This window comes from Syngnathoides biaculeatus, chromosome 13 (genome assembly GCF_019802595.1).
Source record: "Syngnathoides biaculeatus isolate LvHL_M chromosome 13, ASM1980259v1, whole genome shotgun sequence".
Classification (NCBI taxonomy): Eukaryota; Metazoa; Chordata; class Actinopteri; order Syngnathiformes; family Syngnathidae; genus Syngnathoides; species Syngnathoides biaculeatus.
The window spans coordinates 28,757,100-28,776,555 of record NC_084652.1 but is presented as its reverse complement, the minus strand read 5'-3'; the positions used below and the strand labels follow the sequence as shown (position 1 = coordinate 28,776,555).

Here is a 19,456-nt window from a genome sequence, read left to right as displayed (position 1 = left end):
GGGGGGGTGAAGAGAACCACGAACTGCTTCTTCCGCCGCATCAGGACCGGTAAGCGTGACGATTTTGCACGATTTTGCCTGACTCGGGGTTGTCGTGCACACCGAGCGGCCCTCACAATGGAGCATCCACTGCGAAATTAATAATGGACATTTACCCAAATGTTGATTATGCTGGGTGAGCTTTGCGATTGTGACGTCACCGCACCTTACGTGCCAAAGGACGAATGTCAAGACCCCTCACGATATGACGCAGAGCACTTCTGCAACACCATCACAACGCGCTCACCCGAAAGTCAGGACGGTACCAAATTGATCAACAATTTGAATGCACAAATTTCTTCAGGAAATTAACAAAACATCTTAAAAGAAACCAAGTCCGCGGAATATCTTTTTTTTTTTTTTTTTTTTTGGGGTGGACATCTGATATTTAAAAGAAAAAAGAAAAAAGGATGAGTTACGACAGAACACTCGTCATTCTGAATTGGACCGTTGCTGAATTATCTCACACAAACAACAGGGGGCAGCAATATCTCAAAAGTTGGTTTGTTTCCCTGCAGTCCAGTACACGACAGTATTTGATGGCATCTTGAATTGGTTCAAATGTATGATTGTCGATTAAATTATTGTTTTCATTCATTTTCAGTTCCATTCCTCACCGTGAGGAACAGAAATATTTCTGGAAGAATCGAAGCAGGTGATCCAGAACACGGGATAACGCCTACAAAGTTCCATTTTGTCTTCTCGTCAACCATCAGCGACTTGACTTGACTTGACTTGACTTGAATGTGTTTATTTTGTCACTCTGTTGTTTCCTTGAGTGATGTCCGCCACTTTGTCTCAAAGCGAGCAAGAGGAGGACTACCGCTTCCTCCACAGCACCTTGATGGAGAAAAAGCTCCACCTGCTTTTTAAGGTCAGGACACCTTTGGATTGTCCACATTCTTGCGTAATTGGCGAAAAAACCTCTTTTTGAGATCATTTTCAATGTGTAAACATATTGTATTCTTCTTAAAAGACCATAAATGTAAGGTCACGTGCCCAAAAGTTTTTTTCGCCGCATACGCTCAGAAGCAAATGTATGGAAAGTCGGTTAGTGCCCCCAGGATTTGAATTTGAAATGTAAACTCAGCACATTTTCAATAGTTGCTACACTTCGCTGTCTAAAATTCACCGTCAGCGCCAGCGGGCTGAACAGCCGGCCAATCGCAGTTCACGTGATATCACATACTAAAAAAAGCGCAACTGGACTGGCCGGGTGTTCAGTTCCGGCACCGTGAGTGACCATCGTGGGATCCTCAAATCGAGGTTCCGTCGTCAACGCAACGTAGCGGTTACGGTGACATGTTACGACGTTCAATGGCCATTTTGCGTATTAACTTTGCAGATCCACGAGCGGCTGCGGCGCTTTGCGAAGCGAGGAGCGGCGCCCGTCCAGCAGCACGCAAGCGGTCTGGCCTCGCATGTAAGCGGCTCTCCCCAAACATCTTTGCCGGACACACAGACAGAGCGCTTGGAGATGACGAAACCAACGCAGCGGCATCGGGAAAACGTTGTCATGGTCCAAATGCCGCAGGCGCGGGACTTTCAAGGGAAAGCCGTATCTGTTTAACTCGGAATTGTGTCCGGAAGCAGATGGAGCGTCATTTTTCGATGCGCGTTCGGTCACTGAGGACGGCGTGCGGGCTGCGGAGCTCATTTCGTGTAATGTTTCACTTTGGAGGACTCCGATTCGTTTCCCCATTTAAAGAGCCGGTGAGAGCGCCCGCACACGCGGTCGCACGCCATCTGCGTCGTGCGTCGTCTTCCGGAACCGCCGTTTGCGCTTCCAGATCCGCTCGATATCCTCCCATCCTCTCTTCCTGATGTCAAGCGGGCCTTCCCGGCACGTATCTCGATCAGAACTCCTTCTACGAACTTGCCAAGGCGACCTTTCTGCCCGCGATCGGGTCCGACAGCCGCTCTCCGCCTGGCTTCGATCATCGGGACCGACCGGAGCGGCCAAAGCGTGGGCCTGTTTCCCCTCAGAGAGGCTCCTGTGGAAACTAATGACCTTCATGCTGTGTGTCTCAAGAGCGCGCCTGCACATCTTGAAGCAGTAGAAGTCATTATAGTAACACGCTCGACGAGGCTTTGGGTCAAGGCCGCTCCTTTTTATCTGTCGCCCGAGTTTCGTTTTTCCAAAGGTGGCCGCGGCGAGGTGAACGGGGCCGTTTCAAACGCTGATGACGTGTCGCCGTCGTCTGCGTTTCACTAAACCTTCCGCTTTCCTTCCGCCTCGCCCGTTTTGGACCTCGCGAGGCTCCAGTCGGACGAGAACTGAACTTCTTCGCGCTGAATTCCGTCATCGAGGGGAATTTCCAACTCTGAACATTCGCTCTCTGTCTGCTCTATTTCCAGTTATTTGAAGATCTGAGCCACCATAATTGGAACCGGGACGTCCGAGAACTTTTCGCCCTCTTTTCGAAAGCTCACTTCAAGGTGCGAGTCACTGATGGTCTGCTGCTCCGCTTGCCTGACTTTGGTGCGGGTTCAGGTCCCACTCAGTGACGGTTGTCTGTATACCGTACGTGTTCCGCGACTGACCCTCGACCAGTCCAGGGCGTCGTCCGCCTTTTGCCCGAAGTTGGGCTCCGGCACTCCTGCGACCCTTGTGAGGATAAGCGGCTTGGATGGGCTTCAAGATGAGCTTCACACCAACGAAGCTGGCATTTTTCTGTCCCCAAAGTCCATCCGTCTGTCAGTTTTCTGAGCCGCTTGTCCTCACAAGTGTCCCGGGAGTGCTGAAGCCTACCCCAGCTGTCTTCGGGCAGGAGGAGCGGCACACGCTCAACTGGTTGCCAGCCAATCTTTTCCCTAAAATGCTCTTCTTTAATGTCAAGAATGAAATGCCAATGCATTCCTGTGCTACACTCAGATGATCAACCGCGTATTGGACTGAGAATATTTATTAAGGATCATAACACACGTTTAAATCTGATGAGGACGCCTTTCTATTTTGCCATGAAAAACTGCATTGCAAGTCATTTCACGTCAGTTGCTTCAAACCAGGTCAAAGGTCAAAAACAACAAACGTTGCCGTCAAATGGCGGCACCGAGCGTCCAGCGCGGCGCTACGTAGCTGTTTTTGCGCTCCGCTCTCCTGACTTTGGGCCAGTCCGGTCGGCGAAATTGAAAAGGAGGCCGTCTTGAACTTTGGTCTTCTGGAGCCGACTTTATCGTTGAAAAGACTTCTTGGCGCTCAGCAAACCGTTTGTTTCTTTTAGTATCCGCGAATCGATCCCAAATTGGCCTCTGAGTCACTCGCATTTCTTTTACTGGTTGGTTGGTTTGTTTCTCTTCAAGGACGCGTCAGGATCTGATGATTGCGGGCATTCCATCTGTCAGCGTCGCGCAAACATAAAACATCTTCACGGTCAATGAAGAATTGAAGTTTTTAAGATGAGGAAAACATCGTAGCTGAAGTCCGAGTACGTCTGCTGCATTGTTGGTGTTCAGAACCTCGACACACACACACACACGCAATTGTTGGTTTCCGACAGCTCCCTCACGTGAAGTGTGAAATTTGTCGGGATTGATTGCTGACGGAACCCCCTCCAAACGAGAGGCTTCTGTCTCCGATCAAGGCTGCCCTCTCACTTGTGTCTATTGGTGTTAAGTGACGCGGAGGGCCGATGAGTGAACCGAGGTCCAGCGGCTTTGTTTGAACCCGCTCGTTTCCTGGCAGGAGTTCAGGTCCGCGCGCATTCCAGGAGACAGGCGGCGTGGTTCCAGATGGCCGCAATCATTGTTTGTTTTTTCAAAAACTGGCGAATTGCAGCGACAGGCACGCGTCTCGCGTTGATGGCACGCGACTGGCACAAGTACTGCGTCACTGTTGCTTATCATACTATTTGTGGTATTAGTGAAGTTTCCGTCGACTGCTTTCAGTACAGAACAAACCCACATGCGGAACACCACCCTGAGGAATGATCGCAACGTCTGGATTCGACCGTTTTGCACTCCGCACACGACGTAAGAAGTGACGCTCGGCGGCGTCAGGAGTCCTCCCGGGTGGCCCGACGGCTGCCTGAACATTTTTGACCTGACCCCGTTTGGCGCATTTCTCAGTCATTTGCCCTAATGCGCTGTCATGCACGGATCAGACGGGCCAGACGAACCCGTCCAAACGTCTGCACTTATCTCCCAAGCACCTCGAAGAATTGGCCCACGAGGTTTCCCGTAGTTGCGTCTTTCCCCGGCTGCGGGTTCCAAATCGACACGGGTAACTTTGGCAAGCGTGCCTATTTGTCATAAAAGAGCAGCCACGTCAGAAAGGGGATGTCCCGATTGTGAGGACAATTGCAAGTATGTGCAACGCTATCGTCGGCTTGTTAGTAACCACAATTTCCACAAACGTTCACCTTCCACGTGCGCTTTTGTTCTCGTGCAGAGTCTCTTGTCCGTCCATGACGCAGTAGCGCAGCGGGATTATGGGCCTTCTCTCCCTCCGGTGCCTGACGGCGTAATCGACGACGACGAAGATTCGGTCAAGATTGTCAGTCTGGTCAAAACCAAGGAGCCCCTGGTCAGTAGTTCAAACGAAATGTACTCTTCTATATTTGACATTGAAACAAAAGTCATTTCTGCAAAAGTTACGTTTTTCTCCCTTGGCAATTGAACTCAAACAAGAGATGCCGCCAATTTGTGCTACTTTTGCGCGCATTTCGACTCGAAATTCGACCTGCGACAAGACACTCAAAGTCAAATTTGAAAACGGCAAAGAAAAGGTTGCACCCGCCGCAGCGACAATGAGACGAGAAGGAAAATCTGCCGATTTTGATGTCATTTTGGGCAATCTGACTTGAAATCAGTCGTTCGTGCGACGAAATGAACGTTGACTGAGATCATTCCTCTGCAGCGTCTGAGACTAATTAACGTCCAGGGCCGGTCTTTAATCATGACTAATTCTCTTGGTCCTACCGGAACCTTTTATTCCGCCTTGTTCCAAAACTATTGCACTTGTCTGGAAATTTCCCGGATCACGTGGAACTGGACTGAAGCGGCACAAAAGTTCAAAGAAGACAAATCCAGCAAGGCCACAATGGCCTCTAAATTTCTTATTTTCCTTCTAATTGGGAAAAAAAAAAAAAAAAAAAACGGACCTGAACTTTGCGGATTTAAATGCGGATCAAGGACTATATGCAGTACTTGTCGTGATTGTCTGCTGTGCGTAACATTTACCAGATTTTGTTCCATGAGCAGGTCCAGTAGTTGATTAGAAAATCCCAGCAACGTATCGAATCCCCACGGGACGCTACATGTATTTGTTTCTTTATCATATAGTCGTACTTCCCGTGAAGTGTTTTGGACATCGGGCGGCAGGATTTTTCAAAATGGCTGCTGCTCATCACCAATCCGATGAGCATTCGGACGAAATGGTTTTTCTCTCTACCGTGCACGGATAATGGGGAACAGAACATGAGTTTGTATCCGTCCCAAAACCAAATTGGAAAGTGCGCGACTTCTGTCTGGCCGGTTTTGATGGATTCGACATGTTTGAGTTTTCCACACAACGGGACTCCACCCCGAGTCTTTGCTCGTTGGCGTCAAGTGCACGAGATGCTTTTTTCCCGCCGTCTATCGAGAAAACTGCAGATTTGGAGAAGCTTCTCCGGTGTTCCGTTACGGCAGCTGTCGAAATTGTTCCCCGTCGATGCAAATAATCTTGACTCGACATGTACTTGTTGCATCTGCTCCTCCACATGTCAACCACCTCCAGGGCGCCACAATTAAGAGGGATCAATCCACGGGCGCGATTGTTGTGGCGAGGGTCATGCGAGGAGGTGCTGCCCACAGGAGTGGTAAGCTTAAGTACCGCAAGTACCTAAAAGCGGCAACCGTGCACCTTTGTGGACTCCAAAGTCCTTTTCAGTCAAGAAAAGAGTTTGTTGTTCTTGTAGATCCGTTTTGAACATCTGTTTTTGAAACGTGACTAGCAATTCAATGTCACTTTTCGCCGTCGTCAAGATCGGCTGTCGTCGCAAGGGCATCGCGACTGATCGGAGTCGAAGGCCGGCTCCCTGTCACCTTATCTGTTAACGACGATCCCAATATCGTCATTTTCGTGCGTCAAGACGGAACGCAGCCAGCGAGCGGTTGGTTCTGGTCCTCGTTAGCCATCATTCCATCTCATCTCCCGAAGTCCGTAGCTCGTCCGAACTCGCCGTTCACGACGGACAAAGATTTGTGATTGTAAATATTCGACAAGTTCAACCTGTTCCATCGTCGGCCGTTTTTCAAGCAAGAACCACTTTGAACACGCGTAGTTTTTTTTTCTTTTTTTCTGGTTTGTTTGTTTTTTCTTTCCCGGGAGGAAAAGAAAAAAGTGGTTGAGCAAAGAAGACCCTTTTTGAGGTTCCGCTGTACTTTCTTGCACTTGATGAAAATCTGCTCGTGTTCCGCTGTGAAGGTCTGATTCATGAAGGAGACCAGCTCAAAGAAGTCAACGGCGTGTCGCTGGATCGCAGGAAGCCAAAAGAGATTCTCCCTCTGCTGGTTGGTCGCATTTTCAGTCTTTTTTTTTTTTTTTTTTTTTTACTTGAAAGCATCTTCCCAAGCCACAACGGTTACTACAATCCTATTGTTGTTATTTGATTGCTTTATTGTGCATACATGGAGATTGTTTTTTTTTTTTTTTTTTTAAATTCATTCAAATTTGGTGCTGTTTCATACTTTTTGGGCATCTTTAGACCAAAATGTGGGACACGTTTCTTCCTCTGGTGCTATCAGAAGAGAATCCCAAAATGAAATGTTTCAACCTTTGCTCGACGCGACAGCGGCTTCAACTTTTTTTTGTAGTTTTTAATTGCAGTACATTTGTTATGTGTAGTTCACGTGCATTTAACTCTGGAGTCCATTTGCCAAGATTTTAATTTGATTTACAATGTTGAATTATTTTTTTTGTTCTTTTTTTTGGGGGGGGGGGGTGCGCACCCAGCGTATCCGATGACGAGCGAGCACCCGTGTCGGATTTCATTTGTGTTCATTTTCAAACCTTAACAAAATCTTTTCCCTCTATTTTTCATGCAGTAATTTCCGCCAAAATATGCTTGTTTTGTAATGAACCAGAAATATACGACGCGTTTGGCCCATTGGCGCTTTTGACAAAGTCAAGAAACAAAATGTCTCGTTGAGTTTTTTTTTTTTTTTTAATTAGTTTTGGTCAACACAAGACAGAGCAATGAAGTATTTCCTGTTTTGGCTACAAAAACAATACGTGTCAACAAGATTAATTTCATGTTGATTTTTTTTCTTCTTTATAGATTCAACAAAAATATCAAACTAAGAATTTGAAGCTACACAGCCAAGAAATTGTTTGCCCTGAGTGGATAAAAAAAAAAAGAACATTTGAATGGATTCTGAAACTTAAAAGAATATGCCAAGAAAGTGTCGTTTCTCATCGTTTGCATAAAATATGCCTGACCTTTAATGTGTATTATTGTTCTTGGAAAATGCAGATGTTTAGACACACGGCAAAGGAAAAGAATGATATGCATGGAAAATATTTTAGTGCAGCCGCATTTAAAAAAAAAAAAAAAAAAAAAGAAGTTAGACCATAATCACCTGTTGGGATTGCTGAAGAGTAGTTTGTTGAATTTATATTTGAATATAAGATTTCAAGGAAATATGGACCACGGTCAAAAATTGTTTTGTCTTTCAGTGCATATCGCAGATGACCAGCAAACATGTGAGAGCGCACTCTGCATCACCATTTATACCAAAAAAAAAAAAAACCCCAAATTGCTTTGGAGTCATATTTTTTCCCTAACCCTAACACAGTCTTTTTGAAATGTTTGGCCGGCGTCAATGTTCACAAGGACCTTTGAAATGGTCTTTTTTTTTCCCCCATCTGCGGGTACTATTTGACTTTTTTGACAGATGTCTGATTTTTTTTTTATGCTAGGCTAATATTATGCATCCGACACAGAAGGAGTATTGATCGTAAGTAATAATAATTAACAAAGCATCCAGAAATATTTGCCAACTTGTTATGTGCAGGCACACTCCCGGGACGACGTAACTTTCACAATTGTTCCCGCCTTCTCCAAGCAAGAAGTGTCATGGAATAAAAAGGTACGATAGATGGCGTCACGTCAACAAGTGGCCGAACGCTTGCGGTAAAGACAAATAATTTGCTCATGTCGTGTTCGATGCCGCCAAGAAGAGAAATTTTCCAAATTTCAAGATATTGCAAACAATCGTCAATGAATATGATTATTTTTCTTCGTCCCGTTGACGTATGTGAAAAGGATCAAACGATGACGAGCTAATGAAGTAGATCTCAATATTTGTCGGTGGCGAAGGTAATTGTCGTCGTCGCAGGCGTTCGTCAGGGCTCTCTTTGACTACGACCCGCGGGAGGATCCCGCCGTCCCGTGCAAGGACGCAGCCGTTTCTTTTAAAAGAGGCGACATCCTCCAGATCGTCGCCACGGAGGACGACACCTGGTGGCAGGCCCGCCGCGTGGGCTGCGGCGACACGCGGGCGGGGCTCGTCCCCTCGCAGCAACTCCACGAGAGGTGACGGCCCGGCTTGGCCGTTTTGACTTTCATTTGCCGTCACTCACCGACCATTGAACAATTGACAGGAGAGTCGCGCTACAACGACCCCAAACCTTGTTCCGGCACCGCCAGGTCAAGGCGGCAGGTGAGCGCCGAACGTTTTTCGTCCCGCAACGTCGCCGGTGAAACCAGCAAAACGCTTTTGAATTCCAGCCAGTACAACGTGGCCGGGGTTGGGGTCAGGTCAGAACACGTGTTCCGTTGTACTCACTGTTGTCTTTTCCTCCACATGCGGCGCAAACGAGGGCAAAGGTAACGTCGCTTTCCTTTATACGTTTAGCCGCTCGTGCAAACGCGCCTCCGCTCGCTCATTTCGTTGTTCATTTGTTTCTCGGTCGGGAAGGAAAGTAAAAACGGCTCCTGGAAATGGCCAAAATGTAGCGACACCTCTGACTTGGAGAAGTACTGCAGCACATTTTCAAAAGCGTACGCGTGGATTGCGCTCGGGTAGAAATGCAAAGCACGCAAGGCAGTCACCGCGCTGACGTCATTGCGGCTGTCGCGCGCGCGAGTAGAACGAAGCTTTTCTTCAACGTTCAATTGAAAAATAAACATTTGAATAAAAAAAAAAGAAAGACAGAAGCCTTTCGGATACATGACCTAACCTGACCAGAGTGGCGATTTGCAAGATTTATGGAGCACCTCATATCCATTAAAAAAAAATCACACAGCAAACCAACATACAAAAAGCGAGCACATGAATTATTGTGTGTACTTCTTGGCATGTAATTTTAGACGTGTCTGTCACCGTGCCTCACTGACAAATATCACTCGTTTGGAGCAATTAAGTACACAGGTATTACACAGTAACTGAACAGGTCATTTAAAAAGACATTACTCCATCTTGTGATCAGATATCGTTTTGTTTTGTTTTGTTTTCGGCCATAAAAATCTTGATAAAAACGTTGTTTCAAGTCCAAAATTGTGCCACTTTTGGGGCGTTGGGCTTTCCATTTTGGGACAGCTTACTCGCCAAAACAAATCATCTCGCAATGTTCCCGCTCCATTTTTTCCCCCCAACATGCGGAGGAACCGCTTTGCAAGCTCGTTAATGTTTCTCAATTCTGGCGAGCATCGCTCAGTCCGACTATTATTCGAATTTCCAAAGCAAAAGAGGCTGCTACGTTTGAGTTCGAACATGTGCTAATACTTGAAGCGTGAAATTTCAGAGGTTTATGTTGATGATTCCCCCCCCACTCTCGTTTTTCCAGCCGAGGAGGATGTTGACTATGGAGCTGTAACTGGAATCCGCGTCGGTAAGATGTTTGACTCGTTCCACATCAATCCCGACGATACTGGAAAGAGGACTCGTGCAACAGAAGACAATACCAGTCAGGGCAATTGGACATGACAAGTCACGAGAGCGGTCACCGAGAAAAAGACGTCCGTGGGGCCGCCTCATCTGAAGAAGCATTTCACCGCTTTAGCGATTTCAAGGAAAGGACGAGAAGAGCAAATGTGGTTTCAGATCGCTACTTCCCCCGTCGGTCTTCGTTGCAAAGGACGCCGGTGCCAATTGTCAGGAAAGGAGTGCACGTGAGGACTGAAATATTGTCCTGCAGTACAAATCCTACTTTGACGTCGTTTGGAGCAATATACGGCCAAGAGTCTGCATTGTTTTTGGTTCAGGGTGATGAGAGGGACCACAAGGGAAATGAAAACTTGAGGTACAGTTGATAAAGGGGGGAATACTGCTCTTACATATTTGGCTTGAACTCAAACGCTACTTTTCGTCGTTTTACGAATCCGTCGTCCGCTTATCTGGCTGGAATGTGAACGAGGTTACAGCTTTGCATAGTAGACGTTTCCCACAATCATTATCATCTTCCTTGCAGCACTTTAGACGGGTCCTTATCCATTAACTACTTCTCCTCACAAGGGTCGCGGGAAGGCCGGAGCCTATCCCAGCTAGCTTTGGGCAAAAGGCGGACGACACCCTGAACTGGTCGCAGGGCAGATACCGACAGGAATCGATCCCCCGGCGCCCGCGCCAAAGGCAGGCGTGTGTACCACTGACGCCATCCGTGTCTCCTCACTTTAGCCCTCACCCTTTTCCACCCACGCTTATCCGAGGTGACCCCAAGGCGCTCCCGGCCCATCCGTAGTCTCCCCGGCGTGTCCTGGGCGGCCCCCGGGGTCTCCTCCCGCTGGGACGTTCACCGGGCAGGCGTCTGAATCGGGTGGCCCCTTTCGTCACCTACGACTGCAGCTCGACTCTTGTGACCATTTCAACTTTTTGTCGAGTTTACTTGTTGTTTGTTTTGAACGTGGCGGAATCTCTGGTTGACGTCGTTCCAGGGTCAAGGCCAGCAAACCTACATTTGGATTTGTGTGCTTGAAAGGGGGGCACGGAAGTCTAACCTGACCTCGCAGCGTGTTCAGCGACTCGTCGTGTGGGTCTTCACTTCCGCCCTGTAAAATGGAAATAACAGCAGTGTTTCCGGTTCACAGCATCTCGGAGACGGACGGCAATTGCGCTGCCACGGTGACTTAAAACTGACAAGAACGAGACGTTTTCACCTTCAACTTGATTGCGCAATTGGGTGACGTTGCCAGATCTTTAACTTTGGTGCCATGTAAACAAGCGTTTGAAATCTCCGCTCCGCGTGTCACGGCGCATAAGAGAGGAAACAGACCGACAAAGTTACAAAGTCAAATTCGAGCCGACGTCAAAGAAAGCTCGGCATCGCTGCGCCGCGGTACCTCACGTCACGAAAGAGGGCGCGCCGCCAAAAGCCAAAGACGGGCCAAACCGCAAGCGCATGGAAGACGCTGGCCGTCAGAATGCGTACAAATCACCCTTGGCGCGCTTTTATCCTGGGGGGGTCCCCCCCCTCCCCCGGGTTGTCATTTTTTCACGTTGTTTTTTCTCTGTTCTGGTTGGCAGCAGGTTTTGGCTGCTAACGGTTTCAAGCCACTGTCAATGATCTTTGAAGCGGGTCTTTAGGTCACACTCGCGCGAAGGTTCTACAGCCACTCCAAACGTTGAAACAGTTTTTTTGTTTGTCATTGCACATTTCTTTTCCCACCACAGTGGATTCCAAATGAAACAACCCCCCCCCCCCCCCAAAAAAAAAAAAAAAAAAACTGATTAATGAGTAGATTTAATCCTTAATTTAAGAGGAATTACAGCCGTCATATCCAGATTACCTCAATTTCCAGCGGCTCCAAAAATGAAATAATGGAAATCACGTTGAAGTACAAAGTGAGAGGTGAGGGAGCATCGAGATGTTTTCTTTTTGCTTTTATGTTCTTGTTTGGGTAAAGTGTAAAAACACTACTTACACTTGTGTGTAAAATCCCGTCAGAATGTTCGACAAAGTATTTCTCTGTACTACGGCAAGATGGAAATTTTATGCGCTGAGACTTTTTTTGAACCTAATTTGCCCAAAGTCAGCTGGGACGCCAACCCATCCGTGACTCATAACAGGATCAATCAATCAATCAATCAATGATGGCTACGTACGGATGGTTGGATGGACACCTACAGCGGGGCCCAGAGGTCGACTGGCAACGCTCAAAAGTCTCGCTTTCTATCTCAGCTGGTTCAAGACGAAGTTTCCGATTGGGCAAGAAGAGCAACTGGGCCAAAGAAGCAGCTCGGTCCAGAAGGTGGAGTTCGGGAGTTGGTGACTCCGTTTGTCCTCCCACCTACGTAGAGGTCATCCCATACCGGAAAGCTCCCCAAGACAGGCACCATCTGGTGGTTTTGCTCGGTAAGTATGAATCCAACTTTGGTACTTCTTTGCGAACGCTCGTTTTACTCACCTGTATATGTTTTGCAACTGTATTTAGACCTGATCCGACACACAATTATCGAAGCTGAAGTTGAGCCGACGGGATCGATTAAGATTGATTGCTTTTGAGTTTCTCCCATCAACACTGTCACGTCACAATAGTTGTTCTTATTCCAAGTTGCATCCCAGATTTGCTCCTGTGGCAATCGTGCAGGTCTCCTTTGTGGATCGTTGAGGTCTCGCTGTCCCAAGGGAGCTTCCCGAACTTCATTTTACAAGCCGACTGTGGGTAATCGCAGCCCAACGGAACACGCGACAAACACGGAGAGTGTAGAAAAGGAGTCAATTCAGACAATTGGAAAAGAAAACAGATGCGGTGGAAATCGAGAGTTTTTGGTCAATTACGTGGAAAAAAGCCAGTCGTCCATTTGGTCTCTCCATTCAGGCGACGCCAACACGGCGACTTGACTGACAGTCGGTCGGTTTGAGTCAATCCTGGCCTCCCTTTGGACGTGCGTCGCAGCGCACGTGCCGTTGAAGGCGACTTCTAGCAAGCTGGCTTCCTATTGAGCGTCAATTGCGGCGATGGTTTTGTAGCCTTTGATTGGAACTACGCAGAATTCCCTCCTTAGGCTGTTGTGTTGCGCCAAAAATCCTTTTTGGACTCGGGGCACAAAAGGTTCAAGCAGTCACCGGAGCATAGCAGAGTTTCCCAGATGTGTGTTTATTTTCTTCTCTTTGTACGATACATCGTTCAGGCATGGTGACGGGTGATTGCGGTCGCGTGTAGGAAAGACTTTCTTACGGTACTTAACAAGAAATTCCTCCAGCTCGCTCCTGGAGTGTTGCTGGCGACCTCTCGGCATGCTCCTGGCAGCAGTTCTCTGCATTCTTCTATCAGCGACTTTGGAGAGACGTCTAACGTCACTGTTGTGTGGTCTTTCCTCCACTTGATGACGACCGTTCTATGTTGCATCTCGTGCCTCGGGAAAAAGAAATTGCACCCTCCTTCTGAGCGTTACCTTCAAATGGTGAGCTCTCGCTGATGCTTCGGGTCGCTACTCTGGGAAGTGCTTGCGAAAATGTCAGGAAAACATTTGAACTTTATCTGGGGCTAATCGGAGGTTCTTGAAATAGTGGTGGGTGTCGTACGTGAGGGTGTGTGCACTAGTGAGGCCTCGGCCAAGCGCACCACCCGGATTTGAATGGTTTTAAAATTGCTTCGGATCCCGCTCGCACTCTGGGCAGGATTTCACCGTCTGCACGGACAGCCAGAGGTCAATATTGAGAATATCGCCGCCTTGAGAGCTAAGGACGGGAAAACCAAGACAGCAAGGGTACTTCAAAGTAGGACGATATCGGGGCTGATTGGCAGGAAGTTGGTGACAACGACGACCGGCGTTAAGCTTCGTGTAACTTTGGGAAAAAAGGCCAGCGGCCCGATGCGCCTTCTTTTTGTTATGTTCTGAGCCCGTCCGAGGCTGTGACGGCGAAGGCAGCTATCTCGGGAATTCTGCTCCAAGGAGTCTGATGCAATGGAGGCCTGCACAAACCAATTTGAGAGGGAAAATCCCAGACGCTCCTGACGGCCTGCCTGCCTGCCCGCCTGCGCGGCCGTGTTCATCCTACACAGTCGTGACATCGATACCATGTAACTTTGCAGATGTTACATTTATACGCGACGCTATGGATTTTCCAGAGAGTTAGAAGGGCACAGGCAAAAAGAAGTCAACATTCGCAGACTAAAAACAGCGTGAAATCAGAGCTCCTCTGTCTGACTGGCTTCTTTTATTTTGATGGCAAACACAGATGTACCACGATGATCGCTAAACGTGCGTGACGCTGGATTTAGTGTCGCAGAAACCGCTGGTGCGCATTGATGGACGGAATAATGATATATTCACACGATACACAAATTCTGCACACTCTCAAGAGAACCACAGATTTGCGCTCTCGTCTTCACTTTTGCTTTTTTTTTTTTTTTTTTTTTGCCAAAACGTCTCATGTCGTCGTCGTTGTTGTTGTTGTACTTTGCGCGGGTGTGGGAGTGCCCTCGACAGCAATATTTAATATCTTCGCGTACCTTTCGGGCGACAGGAGTGGAATCATAAGCTGCGGACAAGTGCTGGAAAAGAGGAAAATTCAAAGAAAAAAATGGCACTTTTGTGGGGAAAATTCTAATCTTACATGAACCAGCGTTGTTTTGTTTTTAATTAAAAATCAATCCAAGATAGTCAAACGTGAATGTACAACAAATGCCTTTGTTAACACTGTTAGGACTGTGATGACACTTTCGTAGTTTTGGCAATCATATTGTTTATTTCCTTTGAGGGTTGCAGTGCGGCTTCGGTGGAGAGAATTAATGCAGTGACAGCTGTCTGATTCGTTTTGTTAGAACATGAAAATGTTTGCGCTCAAGATGACGAATGTTCAACATTATTTTTCAGTGTGGGCACGCCTCCCTTAAGTTGTGCTCGGACAGCGTTTGTCTGTCTCCCTTCGTGGAAGTGCTGACAGTTTTTCACCTCAGTTGGGTTTTTGGGGCACAGTCAATAGAAAGGCGACTGAACGGCAATTGGCGGGTGTGCGCATTCGCAGAACCGGGATCAGAATCAGCGTTATCGGCCAAGTGTGTTCGGTACTCGCGCCTTCCCTGGCGACTCGCCCGACTTAATGTCACTACTTTCCCAAGACAAGTACGCTCATCTGATGCAGTACGACGGCATGAAAGCGCGCCGCATAACTCGGCGGTCATCAACGGTCCGGCGCTCGTCAACGTCAAGATTCAGCGAGTTGTTTTGCTCTTTGTCTCGAGGGCCCAGCGGCGTCGGCGTCAACGAACTGAAGAGGAGGCTCCTGATCTCGGATCCCGACCTCTACGGTGTCGCCGTACCATGTAAGGCCTTCCCCTCCCGCGGCCCGTTGTCGTCACCTTGCCGACATCTTCCCTCGCAGACACCACACGAGAGAAGAGAAGCCAAGAGCGCGAAGGGATGGATTATCATTTCGTGCCCGTCCACAAATTCGAAGAGGACATTCTGAACCGCAGGTCCGTGCGCGTTTCTCGTCAAGTCGTTCAACTGGCGTCTGACGTGCGCACGTCCTTCTACACTCGTCAGCCGTCTTTGAAAAGGTACTTTTCCTTTTCTCTTCTGACTTTTACGGGCTCGTCTGCCTCAAGGTTCGTCGACTACGGCACACACAGAGGCCACTACTATGGAACAAGTCTGGACTCGGTTTACCGGGTTTTAGCAGAGGGCAAAGTGTGCCTACTGGATCTTCACCCGTGTGTAAGTAACCAGCTCCACTGAAAGGAACGTCATCATGTTTACCGCGTAGTTGAACTTCAAAAATAAATAGCGATTCAAAAAGAAGATTGAGACAGCAGATTCTGTCTGGACCCTGTCTCGCTTTGGTGATGTGTTTTTTGTTCCGAACGGCGAGGCTGAGCACGCGCAAAGATGATACGTCTCGCTTTCCGCAGTGAAAATGTAACTTTGATGTGACATTTTGGAGCGAATGCTAAAACAAAAAGAGAACAAGGATTTCCACCAAAAGTTTCGGGAACTATTTGTTCTTGGTCCTCGAAAGGGGAAAAGGTTTCCAATCAAATCTGTCGGGCGCTGCAGACCCAAATCCAAACCACCCCAAATGGCTCCCCCAGATGACAGACGTGTGACTTGTAAGACGCACGCGTCTCGCTTTTCAATTGTTGCCTCTCACAAAAGAACTTTTAACCCTGTTCAGATGGAAGAACCACAAACAACCAACGAGACTTAAACAACAGGAAGGCCGTAATCTTTCATGATTTGACTTTTTTTTTTTTTTGGTTTTCTCTTCTGAGGTCGATCTTTGAAATCTTTGCAAGATCATGTGTTCTGTAGAAGCCCAGGATGGCCCTTTTCAAGCTGTTCTCGTTGGTCTTTCGGGCCCGGCGTTTGAAATCCTTCCCGACGATCAAATATGTAAATAATCTCTGCTTCGATCGGCGGTCTGATACCTCAACCTGACGAGACGACCTGACGGCGAGATCTCGGCGACCGTCAACCAAAAGCCGCGAGCGGGGTTCATCTCTGCTTAGCGCAGTCGGGCACGGTGACGTCCTCGTGACATTTGTCGTTCAAATTCAAATTCAAATTTCACGACATATACTTTAGATGCTTTATCACTGAAAGTTTAAGATCATATCGTGACTTTCTTTGCTTCGTTTATGACTTTTTGGGGGTTTTTTTTTTGTTTGTTTAAGAAGCCCAGTACTTATTTATTTGCTCTTTTTCCCACCAGAAACTGAAGCGTGTCTACACACTGGAATTCAAACCGTTTGTGGTTTTTGTGAAACCGCCGCGTATCGAGGAGTTGCGCCTCACCAGGAGAAGAGCAAAATTCATCTGCGAGGAAGAGGACTCCAACCAAGTCAGGATGTTCTCAGTAAGAAAAATACAGAAGCGAAGGCCGCCCTGAATGTTGTCTGCAGTCAGGTGCGAGTCTTGGCTGGGCCTGTAGAAAACGGGACCTTATGAGGTCGCAAAAATCTGTCCTCATTCCACAAATTCAAAACAAGAAAGAAACATTTGGCTGCTTGGAAGGTGGCACGATGCCATTTGATCTCAAATGAGTGCGTGTGTGTTGTTTGTCGCCGTTGAGAAAATCGATCAACAACAGTCGGGTGTTTTCTGTCTCTCACAGGAGGCCGATTTTGAAGATATGATCGAGTCGGCCGAAACCATGGAAACCCAGCACGGTCACACGTTTGACGAGGTGATCGTCAATGGCGACCTCGCCACGGCCTTCGGGGAGCTCAAGGCGGCCCTGCGGCGGCTTGAGGAGGAAGACGTCCGTTGGATTCCCACGGAGTGGCTTTGCTCCTCGCCGACCGAGGCGAGGAGGAGCTGCGGTCTCGTGGCCGGCTGGATTTAAACTTGAGCTTACTGGGGAACCATAAACAACCCCGGCAAGTCATCCAGTGGATTAGGGACCTGGCGGAACGCACGAGGGCAAAAATCCGCCGCAATTCTTGAACAAGTGGGGATAAAACTCTGGTCGTGGGTTTTGTGGTAAAAAAAAAAGAAAAGAAAAACATGAAAAATATGTGACCCCGTGGGGGCTGAACTGCAAGCATGGGGATGTCCACTGTGCAATACTTTCTGCTTGTCGTTTCTGTCATATTTGAGAAGTTTTTCCATTCATAAACAAGGCCGGTGATCATCCCGGAAGAATGTTCCGTATTTTTTTTCCCTGAACAAATAGTTAAGAAGGTAGCCAGACGACTGCTGCAATTGAAGTCGCAGTGCCAGTTTTCGGGAGGAGGGGGGGGGGGGGGGGTTGCAGAGCTTGCGGCTCAGCGTAAGCTTCCCCTGCCAAGTCGCAAACATTAGCATGGAATTATTGTGACAGCTGCTGCACTTCAATTAACATCATGTAATGTGCACCAGAGAAATATTATTAGGAGCAGACTGCACGATTCCGAGACATAAACAAGAAAACATTCCCTCCGGTCCTGCAGAAGAAATGTGCTCGTTGCCTGGGCAGTCTTCTAAAAAACTGTTTTGTTTATTTTTTATTTCTGTACGTTGCCTTTTCACATTTTGCATTCGTGCAAAGCACATTTAGGAGGTTCCTTGTGTACGAAACGCGCCATATAAATAAAGTCATCTTCCCTGAAATAAATGTGCTCACTCGTTACCATCATCACGTGGCAAAACTCGGCTAATCCTTTCTTGAGAGGAGCTCATCCTGCTGGCCATCTTCCTTCACGGGGTTACCGTCGTCCTTTTTGAACGATTCAACCAAGTGATGTTCATGTTGGACGACAGAGAGAGCCCGAAAGAGAGAAAGACGGCACTGAAATTGCTTCCTTGGTGCTTCTGCGGCCCCAGAAAGGTTAAAACCACCAATCGAAGCACCAGCGGGCCTTGCCATAGCGATGTAGGCGTCAAGAAGTTTGCCCTTTCTACACGATGGCCTCCATTTTCGTAGACGGCGCAGCCAAATGAGGACATCTCGATTTGCGTGCAAGTGCAAAAAGTCGCTGCCGCTTTGCCAATTTGCCAAACCGGGCGTCCCGTCACAGCGAGGGCGAGTGAGATTTTGGTGTCAAAATTTGGGCCTAGCGGGACCACGTTTGACTTTTGCCGCGGGCGATCTCACCCCATTTTGGTGCACATGTGCGAGCTCCTTGAACGTGAAATAAGACTCATCTATCGGTGTAGAAATTGTTGTCATATATTTTTTTTTAAAATCATCCCACCTACTGCAAAGTGGGTTTCCGGGTAGTGCACGTGGACAAACGATAGTCGGGGTGTACAGTAGCTACAAGAGATGTGTGGATGTATGAAAGTCACCTGCACTGTCCATATTTCATACAAGTAGCCGCGAGCAGTGTGTTGCCAGATCGGTGCCAACGCTCCAGTCGCACACAAATCACTGCGTCCTCTTCTGCAGATAACTAACCCTAAACCTACTGAACCCCAACCTAAGTCTCCACGCCGTGCGTTTAAAGGGAATGACAGAAGCTGTTCTCATTGGGCGCAATCGAAGTCAACTGTCAACAGGTTTAATTGCGCCGATGGTACGCCGGTCTCAGAAACGACCAAAAGCGGGTCCAGCCGGGCTCCTGGCAGAGTCACCAAAATCTTCAGTACTTCGCCAGTAGAAAGACGGCAAGGCTTGCGATATATTCGTTGCGCAATACGCCCGATCGGCAAAACGCTCCCTAAAAATGGTTCAAAACGAGTCTCTCGGCCGCCAGACGGAAAGCCCGACTTCAGCCGCAACGTGGCGGCGTAATTTCATCACAACGCTGACAATCTGCAGGCACCCTCTGAGATCACAACGGCTGCGGCCCCATCCAGTGAAAAGCCGCCGTTGGACGTTCGCGGTTCGCCGCTCCGACTTCAAACGGTGACGTCAGCGGCTTTGCCGTCATTTGACTCGATCTTCGTCACAAGTAAGAAACAATTAACCAGATTAATGTTAAACAATATGTTCACCCTATTGAGCACACTTTACAAAAACAGGGCCAGAAAGCGTCCAAGATTTTGTGTGACAGAATAATCAATTGATGAAGATGAAAATGTGTAACCGCAGAGGAGAAGAGCCTCGTTGACGTCTGCATACTCG

The 19,456-nt window shown here is 48.0% G+C and overlaps 1 protein-coding gene across 1 annotated transcript; it reads left to right on the top strand.

Annotated features, from left to right (window-relative positions):
* Positions 1–23: 23 nt before the first annotated feature.
* On the top strand, positions 24–17,555 carry LOC133510648 (MAGUK p55 subfamily member 7-like). Its single transcript, XM_061838799.1, has 18 exons — positions 24–537; positions 644–694; positions 819–913; positions 1,385–1,462; positions 2,398–2,478; positions 4,430–4,564; positions 5,759–5,840; positions 6,449–6,534; positions 8,038–8,112; positions 8,362–8,558; positions 8,627–8,685; positions 9,770–9,856; positions 12,143–12,316; positions 15,153–15,233; positions 15,293–15,386; positions 15,519–15,627; positions 16,622–16,765; positions 17,024–17,555. Exons 1-18 carry the CDS (start codon positions 450–452, stop codon positions 17,252–17,254), a joined length of 1,947 nt encoding a protein of 648 aa, XP_061694783.1. The 5' UTR covers positions 24–449; the 3' UTR covers positions 17,255–17,555.
* The last annotated feature ends 1,901 nt before the right edge of the window (positions 17,556–19,456 follow it).

Coding starts and splice junctions, on each gene's coding strand:
- LOC133510648 (XM_061838799.1), top strand. CDS start 450: ATGAGTTACGACAGAACACTCGTCATTCTGAATTGGACCGTTGCTGAA. Junction 8,559..8,626: donor TCGCAGCAACTCCACGAGAG/GTGACGGCCCGG, acceptor AACAATTGACAG/GAGAGTCGCGCTACAACGAC. Junction 15,628..16,621: donor TACTGGATCTTCACCCGTGT/GTAAGTAACCAG, acceptor TTTTCCCACCAG/AAACTGAAGCGTGTCTACAC.